At 44.5% G+C, this 11,581-nt stretch overlaps 1 protein-coding gene across 1 annotated transcript; it reads left to right on the forward strand.

Moving 5' to 3' along the window:
- The first annotated feature begins 665 nt into the window (after nt 1-665).
- Mrpl35 (mitochondrial ribosomal protein L35) lies at nt 666-8,376 on the forward strand. The gene is made up of 4 exons (XM_075983857.1): nt 666-727; nt 5,478-5,667; nt 6,593-6,737; nt 8,033-8,376. Exons 1-4 carry the CDS (start codon nt 685-687, stop codon nt 8,219-8,221), a joined length of 567 nt encoding a protein of 188 aa, XP_075839972.1. The 5' UTR covers nt 666-684; the 3' UTR covers nt 8,222-8,376.
- Nucleotides 8,377-11,581: the final 3,205 nt, after the last annotated feature.

Consider the following 11,581-nt stretch of genomic DNA (forward strand, 5'->3'; position numbering starts at 1 on the left):
ATTATTTTTATGTTGGTAAAGGTGTTTTTTGTTTTGTTTTAGGTTTTTCGAGACAGGGTTTCTCTGTGTAGTCCTGTCTGTCCTAGAACTCGATCTGTAGACTAGGCTGGCCTCGAACTCACAGAGATCCTCCTGCTTCTGCCTCCCTAGTACTGGGATTAAAGGTGTGTGCCATTACCACCCTATCCTTTAAAAAGAAAAATGGGCCTGGATCCTTTGGAAGAGAAGCCAGTGCTCTGAACTGCTGAGCCATCTCTCTAACGTCTAGTTTTTGCTTTTTAAAATTTTCTTTTTAAGGGTCTTTACATAACCCGAGCTGTCTCAGAAGCAGCGACAATAATCCTTGTTACCAGCTGATCTGGAAGATCTCTTGGGCCCAGAAATTCCAAGTCACTTTGGAGATCTGGCGAGAGCTTGTTTCAAAAATGGGGAATTAAGACAGTACCGACTCCTACAAGTTCTCCTTTAGCCTCTATAAGCGGTGGCATGCACGGACCCAAACATGTGTGCACACAAATACTTAGAACGATTGTGATTTAGACTAAAACCTAGTGTCAAGGCACAGTCCGTGGAGATTGTCTGACCTTTGGCCACGCCTGTTCCCCTTGACTCCGCCCCCGCTGCATTTCTGAGGCTCTGTTTTAAATCCACTGCAGCCACCGTAGTCAGGTGGCTACAGTCAAGATGGCGGCTTCCGTCTTCACGGGTGCGGTGAGAGCCGCTTCAGGTCAGTGCTCCATTGACGTCTTCCCAGAGGAAAGAACTAGCGCGGGAGGGAGTGGGCGTTTTGTTTGGAAGTTACCCGGGAGAGAAAAACCAGCAAGGTGACTTGAGGTTGGAGGTTTGCTGCGAATGTTCTCTGGGGTGGTGTGCGCGTCCACCCTGCGCTAAAAAGCAGACCAGAGACAGGTAGAGGAGGCGAGGGTGACAGCCAAATCATTTTTCTGATTTAGAAGTTCAGCCCGTCTCTCGCAACCTCTGATTTTGAGAGTCATGTAATTTCTCTGAATTTCTGGTTCTGTAGCGGTATATGGGACTCATCCCACCTGCGGGTTAAACACAAGCCCCGAAAGCCTCGAATTATACGGGTACACTTGAGAACCGTGTGTAACCATCACGAGACTGACCAAATTCTTTTTGAACTACGCCCCTTTGATGGGGGAAATACAGGAATGAAGGCAGAACCCGGTAGCAAATTACATTACTCAAGTATGGTAGGAGGGATCAATAAGTTAATTGCACACAAGTTATACTGTAGGGATAAAATTCTGTGGGAGAATAGACCAAGAAGAAAATAGGCCAAGAAGAAAATAAGGGCCATATAAATTTTCCAGGTACAAGAGTATAAAATGGGATGTTTTGTGAGTTATGAAATATGTATATTGAAAAGTACATATGACATACATGAATGATTTAACAACTGTAAAGTGCACATATGTGTAACTAACACCGGTTCAAGACAGGTCCCCTTCCACCCAGTGCATTGGCCCAGTCAGTTTTCCTTTGCCTGTTCTTCCCATGGCCACCTTAGTACCTCCACCTTCTTTCAAGAAACTTGACGTGTGTGCGTGCGTGCGTGTGTGTGAGAGACTAGCTGTGGAATTACTGGGTCATAGGGCACATACATAAGCTGTTTTTTTTTTAAGATTTTTATTTATTAATTATGTATACAGCATTTTCCCTACATATATGCTGCAGACCAGAAGAGGGCAATTGATCTCATTACAGATGCTTGTGAGCCACCATGTGGTTGCTGGAAATTGAACTCAGGACCTCTGGAAGAGCAGTCAGTGCTCCTAACCTCTGAGCTATCTCTCCAGCCCACATAAGCTGTTTTCTAAAGGACTATGCTGTAGAAATTCATAACCTCCCTAATATGTAGTATTATCAAACCTACACTTTAAAAAAAAATTACTTATTTTTAAATTTGTGTGCATGAGTGTTTTGCCTAAGTGTACTGCATGTGTGCCTGGTCCCTGCGGAGGCCGGAAGAGGGCGCCAAATCCTCTGGAACTGAAGTTATGGATGGGTAGCTGGGATATTGCTGGGAACTGAAGCCTGGTCCTCTGCAAGAGTAACAAGTGCTCTTAACTGCTGAACCATCTCTCTAGCCCGAAGACCTACATATTTTCCTCAGTCTAAAGGTTATGTAGTGGTATCCAGTGTCTTTTGATTTTTAAAAGGTTTTTATTTTTATCTGCTTGGTCTTAGTCCCAGATCCCTTACATAGATGACATAGATCAACTGATCATATATAAAAATTATTTTTGTTTGGGGGGGGGGGCTATGCATGCCACAGAGATCAGAGGATAACTTTTTAGGAATTTTAGGAATGGTTCTTTTCCATCATGGGTTCTCCAGAGTGAACTCAAATTGTTCGGTTCCCACTGAGCCATCTCATTGGCTCTCATATGATATTTAAATTCCACTGAAAACACTTAAAAGAATTATGTAGAGACAGGGCTTTGCTATGTAGCCTAGTCTGGTCTTAAACTCTCAGTCCTGCTTAGCTTCCCAAGTGCTGAGATTCCAGATGCTTGGACCCCATACCTAGCTTTCTTCAGTGCATCTTTATCTGCTGTCAGCACCGTTTAAATGTTTTCTCTGAGCCGAGCCCTCTTAAGTCCTTACTGTTTTATCTCATGCAATCCTCTCCATAAGTAGCTAATTCGAAGCGGAGGAAAATGAGTATAAGGAGGTAAGCAATTTGCTCTTGTCCACACAGCTAGTTAAGTGGGAGAGTTAAAGTTAAAGCTGGTCTGGTTCAAACGCTGTGATTTATACAGCACACTGCCCCATTTGTTTGGTGAAATCAGGGCAGTGGACCACTGTTCTACTTGGCCGTTAGATTAGGTAGAGTTTTGTTGTTTGGAGAAAAGGTCTCACAACGTAGCCCAGGTTAGCCTGGAGCATGCTGTATATCTGTAGGCTTGCTTAGTACTTGTGGTGATTCTCCTGCCTCTGCCTCTGGAATGCTGGGATTGCAGGCATGGGCCCTACACCCAGATCAAACTGGTTCTCGTATTTGTTTTTTGAGATAGCATCTCTTGTAGCCCATTCTGGCCTTTAACTCTGAATTCCTGCTTCCACCTCCCTTATACTGGACTTATCTTCCTGTGCCACCATACCAGGCTTGCCTTTTGTTTCTGTAGACTAACTTTATTAAGTAGAATTGACTATACTTGTATTTGTGGGTATGTTTGTGTATGAGGGTGTGTACTTGTAGGTAAATGTCTGAGGACATGTCTTGGATGTCACATTCAGGAGAATCCATCTTGTTCTTAGAGACAGGGTCTCTGGGATGTGGCGCTCAGTGATTAGGCTGGCTGGTTGGCCAACAAATTCAGGTCTACCTGTCTCTACCTTGCCAGTGTTGGAATTACAAGTATGCCCAGTTTTTTACATGAATTCTGGGCATCAAGGTCAGGCCCTTTTTTTATTTTTGGTTTTTTGAGACAGGGTTTCTGTGTAGCTTTGGAGCCTGTTCTGGCACTAGCTCTTGTAGACCAGGCTGGCCTCGAACTCACAGAGATCCGCCTGCCTCTGCCTCCCGAGTGCTGGGATTAAAGGCATGCACCTGCTAAGCTCAGGCCCTTATGTTTGTGTGGAAAACCCTTTAACATTCAAGTCATTTCCCTAGCTCTAAAAACTCATTTTTATGCATCTAGTTTTATGACAGAATTATCACCAAATTCAGTCATCTTGTGGGATATTTTCAGCATGTGTGTTCTTGAGTCTCATATTTTGTTGGTTAGAAGGTACTAGAGAAGTAAACTCTATGGTCATTTGAATTTGCAGAGTGGCCTTAGGGGAAAGGATAGATAAAGGATAGCCTCCAGTCCCCACATCCCTGCCTTCTCAACTCTGCCTTCTGGCTGCCCAGCCTCACTCCCACTGCCTGTTCCTGGGCATTTCTGCTATGGCTGGGAAGCAGAGCACAGCCTCTGGCAGGCCTGATCCTGCTGTTCCCATAGCTGTATTTTTTTTTTCAGCACCAAAGCCTTTGCTAATGTTGCTTGTCCTACCCAAAATGGGTTTTCCTCCTTCTTGGAGGGTCTGTTTATTTTCTTGTTTTCCTTTCAGAACTCCTTCAGCCAATAGCCTTTAAGATACTGGCCCACTTTGGGCATGGTCTCATGTACTATAAGTGCAGACGAAAAAGCGTGCATGGCCCTTTTTCTGCTGGATTCGGTCCCAGTGCACAGAGAGGACTGCAGATCACTACCCTTTCTGTGAGTTTATCCTCAAATAAATAAACCCTTGTTATACTCCATTCTGGATTATTGTGGAGCTCTTAGATACAACTACATGTGTGCATGACAATACATGTGCACATGGAGGCTGGACGTTAGCATTGTCTTCTGTGGCTCTTCAGCTTATTTTTTGTGATGGGATGTCTTACTAAACCTGGGTCTCTCTAGCAAGTGCCTGTCTCTACCCCTTTCTTACCCCAGTACTGTGATGGCACCATGTTCAGCTTTGGCTTGGGTGCTGGGGATCCTAACTCAAGTTTTCATGCTTGCATAGCAAGCAGTTAACTCACTAAGCCATCACCTAGCCCTTTAAAAAATAGTTTTTATTATTTTAATCATGTGTATTTGTGCATGTATAAGTAAGTAAGCTAGTTACTGTATTCCTTATTAAATGCGCGTGCACATGTGAGTGCAAACGCTGTAGGGGAGGCAGCAGATCCCCTGGAGCTGTAGAGAGGCCAGAGGCAGCAGATCCCCTGGATCTGTGGGGAGGCCAGAGGCAGCAGATCCCCTGGAGCTATGGACCACCTGATGTGGGCCTTAACCACTGGGCCATCTCTCCAGCCCCTGTTGATTTTTTTGTGTTTGTTTGCTTTTGTTTTATGTTGTTTTGTATTTTTGAGGAAGGTTCTCATGTTTAGGCTGACCTCAAACCCGATCTGTAACAAAGGATAGCCTTGAACTCTTGATCCTCCTTCCTCCACTTTCCAGTGTTGAGATTACAGGTGAGGGCACTGTCCAGCAGTCTGTTACTGTCAGGGTAAAAGAAGCACCTCTTCTGGTTTCCTCAAGAATCTCTTCTCCTCTCTGTGTCCAGCTTTCATGTCTCTGATCTGCCTTGCACTGAATCTGGAGGGGCTGTCTCTCTGGGTATAAGATTGGCAGGTGGCAATCTGTCTTATGGGTATCCTGTTCCTCACTGCTGAACATACAGTTAAGACATGCCAGTCTGGAGTATATGATGATTTTAGCATTCTAAATTTTGTAAAAAACCATTATGTATATAAGAATGGGCAATTTTATTGTATGTAAGTGTATCAGTGAAGTTGATACATCAGTGATATCATATTCATTGATAACATAGCAATGAAGTTGGTCAGAAGCTTCTGTGTATCTGGTGCTCAGGAACCTTCTGGTAGGTCTAACTTGGTTTCCATGCAATATAATATATGCGTGTATGTATCAGAGCATATTCAGTACATATGCTTCTCTCTGTCTTTGCAGGAATATTACGGCCCCTCAATGTTTTGGGGCCTTCAACCTATTGGAACTATGCCAAGAATGCCTGTCTTAAGTCTGCACTGTGCACCATTCATTTTAGACATATTCAGACACCAGTTGTCTCCTCTGCTCCAAGACTTGTCACATCTGTCAGAAGCCTGACACATGGGCCGACTGCAGCAGTCCTTAATAGGTAGAGTACGTTCCATTACATAGTTATGCAAAGTTTTCTAAAATCTTTGTGCAGTATCGTCCTCCTTCTCCATCCATGAAGCTCTTTCTTCTATCCCTAGCACTACAAAATCCATACAGTGTGGTCAAGGCAGTTTAGAAGTAGATAATCTTGCCCTCCCTGCAGTCTATGAGGAGGGAACTATGATTGATACCCTGATGCCCGGAACAGGAACTACAGCACTGAGCACTTCCTTTCCATCTTGCTTTGTAGTTGTGAACTTAGAGGCACCCTCTGCTCAGTCTTCTGATGCTAGTATTACAGGCATGCAGCACCATGCCCGGCTTTGTGACAGTATTTGCAGCTCTGGGGAAGGAACCTAAGGCCTTGTGTGTCCTAGGTTAGTACTACTAGTGATGCTACCTCCACTCCTGGGCTCATTTCTGATGTTGTTCAGCTCTTGTTCCCGATGGAGGATGTCAGGCGAACCAGAGATCAAATGAGATGCTCAGCCTATGTGGCTTGGCTGTGTGATAGTCAGTCAGTCAGATACTCAGTTAAGCACCCATAGGTACCCAGCACTGTACTTACAGAAAGTACACAAAGATAAACAAGCTGAAGTCCTCAAGCAGTTTATGCTCAGATAGGGAGACAGGTAAGAAACTGTGTGGTTAAAATACAGGGATAGGTTCTCTCATAGTGATTGAGTGGGTGAGTTTTATTCTTGTTAGGAAATTGGACCTACAGTCTTCTATGTGCTAAACACAGTTCTGCCTCTCCCTTACGGGCAGATTTTAGAAGGCTTGAAGTTGGGAAGGGTGCCACCCTTTGTGCTTACTGTCACATGAAGTAATGTGCTGTGCTAAAGGTCAGTTCCCTCCGGTGGAGCTGTTAATGTCTCGTCTGTCACTCAGTCTGATTGCTACATTTTACAAACTGTATTTAGAGTGGCCGCACTGGTTCCCAGTGTCCTGAAGCCGCCAGTCAGAACTCTAACATACTGCAGCAAACGGAAAGGCAAGAGGAAGACAGTAAAATCGGTTGTGCATCGGTTCCTGCGACTTCATTCTGGCCTTTGGCTGAGAAGAAAGGTGAGTCTTTACTGTTACCTGGCTGAAAGACAGGAAGTTAAGATGCAGCTGAATTCAGTGGTGTGCTCGCTAATCTTCCTAGTAGCTCCTTGGTGTTGTCCGAGAGGCCAGCTCTGCAGGCATCCCTGCCCATCCTTGTGCAGAGAAAGGCACGCACGTGTGAATAAAGGAGAGCATTATTCAGAGTGGTCAAGTCTCCAGTAAGGCAGGCGCAGTCACTATTGGAAGCCTGAAAGGCTTATCCCCTCTCTTAGAGACAGCCTAAATTTGTTGGTGAATGTGTGGATTAGACCTCAGCTCATTGCTCCAGTGAGACAAGTTTGTGGTTCCTAGCCGGCAGGAGCTCAGGGGTCTGGAAGATGCTGCACGGCAGTTTCCATGCTTCCTTTTATTATGCCAGGTCCTTTAGTATGAAATGAGTGATTTTTTTTTCCTTCATTTCTAGTACCTCTTTTGTTTTAAATTTATTTTTATATTACATGTATGTGTTTGCCTGCATGTAGTTATGTTCACCATGTGCATGCCCGGTGCCTGCAGAAGCTGGAAGATGGCATTTGATTCCTAGAATTGGAATCAAAGATGATTGTGTGCTGTCTTGTGGGTTCTCTGTAAGAATAGCAAGTGCTCTTAGTCCCTCCAGCCCCTGTATGTCCCTGGTATTGGGCTCTTGACTTTTGGTCTATACTACAGAAGTCCTGATAGTCTTTAGCAGTAGTCAACCCAGTTTGTGTCTTGTGCTGAAAGTCCTGCTTCATCAAAGTCTAATTTTATTTTTACTTTGTTAAGTTGATTATTATTAGGTAGGGGACATACCACAGCATGCGTTTGGAGGTCAGAGGGCAGCTGTGTGGAGTCCGTCTGTCCTTCCACCTTCCACGGATCTGGGGGCTGCTTTTCCTCCACCTTTACTTGGGTTCAAGAGCTGACTCAGGTCAACAGGCTTTTGAGGCGAGCGCCTTTATTGCCTGCGTCATTTGGAAAACAAAAGTCTGGGTTAGCTCTTGCTAATTACAAAATCTGGAAGTATTTTCTGGGGCATGGTTTCATCCAGGCCACCCTCTTATAATTTATTCCTTGCTTCAGTTTCTGACCTAGAAGCCAAGGTTTCTAGTGTTTTCATTGTGGTCCTGTTGCAGAGTCATCTTAGGATGCTAGTGGTGATGAACAGGACTCTATTGTGGTCCTGTTGCAGAGTCATCTTAGGATGCTAGTGGTCATGAACATCACAGTCACCTGTCCACCACACCCTGCTGCCTTTATGATTTTAAAAATGTCTTTGTAATGTTATCTCATAGGCGGGCTATAAGAAAAAATTATGGAAAAAGACAACGGCAAGAAAGAAGCGCTTGAGGGAATTTGTGTTCTGCAACAAGACCCAGAGTAAACTCCTAGATAAAATGACAACGTCTTTCTGGAAGAGGCGCAACTGGTACGCCGGTGATCCTTACCAGATGTACCACGATCGAACGAACCTGCGAGTATAGTTCAGAGCTTTCCTAGGTTCCCAGCTGCGGAAGGTGGATCTCTGTGTACATGTACTTGCAGAAGTGAGTATGTGATAAACTGTAAACTGTACCACCTGATAGACAAACAGAATAGCACCATTGTGCTTTAAAATAAAGGTCCATGCATCCTGGAACTGAAAGTTAAGTTTTTTGTGCATTATTTCCAAAAATGGTAATGGTTGCAAAGAATCTCAAGTGAGGAAGAACACGAAAAGACTCTTCAATAGTGGAGAGTTAGGATTGCATCTAGGGCCTCGCATATGCTGAACAGACATCCTGCGTGCCTACCCTCAATATAAGGCATGATACATTTACCCTGGAACTCAGGAACCACCTCACAGTTTGACCTACTTCTGAGACTTCCCCACCCCAGTTTTGGGAAGGGTGGAGTTGGATGGAGCAGATAGATGCCTTGTCTCTGCCACGTAGGTGACTACCCATCCCTCTTTTTCTTGGATGTGCTTATGTAAAGTTTGTGTTCCCTCAGACTATTCAATGTGAACCTGTGGGGTTCCTTTTAACATCACAGCCCTTGGCTCATGTTATCTCTTGTCTCTTATTGCTGAGAGACTCCTAAGTGGGCCAGCTTGCCCATTTAAATAAATCTTAATCCATGCCACCATGCAATGTAGAGATTGCCTGTGTCTTAGTTGTATTAGCAGGTTCAAGTGGAATGAAAAAGCAGTTGTAAGCAGTTCTGCGAAGGGGTGACACAGGGTAGCAGTGTAGTTTCATCTTGTGTCCTGGGTTCTTTGTGTTCATGACAGTTATTTATTTTATTGTAACAGGATACTTTTTGTAAAAGTAAACCACCTTTCCATATACCCTTCTTGAAACACATAGCTATATAATAAACTTTTATCCATTTTTTTTTCATCTTTAATTTTTATTTTTTTACACATGAGTGTTTTGCCCGCGTGTATGTATGTATGTGCACCATGTGGTGCCTGGTGCCTTTGGAGGCCAGAAGAGGATTGTTTGGTCTACTGGCATTGGAATTACACATGGTCGTGATCTACTATGTGGATGCTGGGATTGATCTGGGTCCTCTGCAGGCACAGCCAGTGCTCTCAACTGTTAAACTGTCTCTAGTCGTCTGCCCAGTATTTAAAAGGTTTTAAACATTTTTTTAAAGTTTATCCACTTGAGATTTCTTATTTTCACTTGTAAGAATAAGCTTTTTTCAAGAACCTCTAAAATTACATTGTGGAAACCAAGGGGATAAGAAATACCTGTCATTTGAGGAGACTGGCGGGCTGCCCACTGCGCTCAGAGGGCAGCAGTGTTGACTCACCCACTTCAGAAGTGGAAGAGGCCTTGGCCACACCACCCTGAATGCACATGACTTTGCCAGCTTTCGGAAGCTAAGCGGGTCCCTGTTAGTACTGGGATGGGAAATGATGAAGAGTTACATATTATTTACTTATGTGCACGGGATGGCTGCAGTCCAAGGCAACAACTCTAGCGCTCTGGTCGGAATTATCTGGAAGCATTTGCAAACAAAGCAGCTTGCCAAATTGAAGACTCCCATTAAATAGAATTATGAAATACTGTTTGAAACCTTATTCTACTAAACCACTTAGTAGAATAAGATAATTGAAGTTCTGTGTCATGTCAGGCCATGAATTTGAGGCCATTCATCGAAGCCAGTGCTTGTGTTCATTAAACGGAGAGGGATGTGGAATGACGTGAAACCAGAAAGCCGAGCATGTATGTATTTGTGAGACCAGGCACGCAACTTGAGTACCTCATACTCCACATGGCTTCTGTTCTGGTGGCTCTTCCTCTCTGCCACACTCCTGAGGTGGCAGAAGCTGAGTACCGAGGGGCTTCTGCATTTCCTCACCTGCGCAGCTCCCGCTTTCAGCACATCTGTGGCACTGGGGAGAGCTGGTGCTGCAGAAACTAAGGAAGAAGGGGCTGGAGAGATGGCTCAGAGGTTAAGAGCATTGCCTGCTCTTCCAAAGGTCCTGAGTTCAATTCCCAACAACCACATGGTGGCTCACAACCATCTGTAATGGGGTCTGGTGCCCTCTTCTGGCCTGCAGATATACACACAGACAGAATATTGTGTACATAATAAATAACTAAACAAACAAATAAATAAATATTTGGAAAAAAAAAAGAAAGAAACTAAGGAAGAAGACACCGTACAGCCCCATAACTTCTCTAGGCTCAGTGTGGATGTTTTGGGTCTCTGCTACATGGCCTCAGTACCTTGGTGTCTCCAGTGGCCAAGGACAGGCTAGGCAGGGAAGGACCAGCAGCCACAGGCCGTGGTAGATGGGCTGCAGGCACTCTGTGTATGGGTTTCACACGTAGCTTTTGTTTGTGGGTAGGGGAGTTTTTCATCAGAGCTGAGTTTTTAGTTTGACCGTAAAGCAGTTTGCATTAGGGTCTGCCTAAATGATGTTCAGGTATAATTGTTTACGTACATGTAATTTGTTAAACACTCGCTATATTTCAGTATATCTGCACAAATCTGTCGGGCCTCATCATTAGCCTTACGGCGGAGCTAGCATTTATCCCTGATATAAACTGGAGGCCACTAAAGCTTACAGAGGCTTAAATAATACTCTGAATTCACCTTATGCGATCTAGAACTCCTGTCTAACTCTTTGGGATCTTGTGTGCTTCCTTTGATTTTCTAACTAGATAGGACAACTCAGATTTTAATCAACCAATAACTGATCCAACACTAGTAAATCCTTCATTACTCTACCAATTCAGTTCAGAAGTTGTGTGACTTGGCTTTCTACCTGTCAACTCTGTTGGGGCATGGCCCTAACTCAGTAAACGAATAAATGAATGGATTTCTAGCCTTTCTTCCCATCTCTTCTCCTGTTTTCTGCCCTCTGAACCTACCATTTTCCTGTCTGTACTGTACAAACAAAGGAAACAGAACTGTGATTGGCTCTGAAGCTTCAAGGTCCTCTGTGACTTCCAGCAAAGCTGGAGGGATCCCGTTGCTTTATTGTTGGCTGGTTTTTGAAATAGTCTCCTTAACCAGAGCTGGCTTCAAATTCACGGGTAACTGAGGATGACCTTAAACTTCTGACCCTCCCTCTCCACCTCCCTGGTTTCTGGGATGATAGAACTGTGCCATCACGTCCTCTTCTGTGGTGCTGGACAGGAAGCCAGCGCCTCGAGCCTTCTATTCGAGCACTCTTGACGGCTAAGGCCCCCAGTGCCTGATGCTCATGGTTTAAAGGTGAGGGGTGCAGAGTGTTGAGGGCATCTTCACCATCCGCAGTGGCGCCACACATGTGCAAGCCTGTTCTAATCTGCATAGGTGAAGAACACACTCAAGGAAACGGCTACCCAGTGGTCTACTCACTA

This window comes from Microtus pennsylvanicus, chromosome 8 (assembly GCF_037038515.1).
Source record: "Microtus pennsylvanicus isolate mMicPen1 chromosome 8, mMicPen1.hap1, whole genome shotgun sequence".
NCBI lineage: Eukaryota > Metazoa > Chordata > Mammalia > Rodentia > Cricetidae > Microtus > Microtus pennsylvanicus.

Coding starts and splice junctions, on each gene's coding strand:
- Mrpl35 (XM_075983857.1), top strand. CDS start 685: ATGGCGGCTTCCGTCTTCACGGGTGCGGTGAGAGCCGCTTCAG. Junction 728..5,477: donor TGCGGTGAGAGCCGCTTCAG/GTCAGTGCTCCA, acceptor CTGTCTTTGCAG/GAATATTACGGCCCCTCAAT. Junction 6,738..8,032: donor GCCTTTGGCTGAGAAGAAAG/GTGAGTCTTTAC, acceptor GTTATCTCATAG/GCGGGCTATAAGAAAAAATT.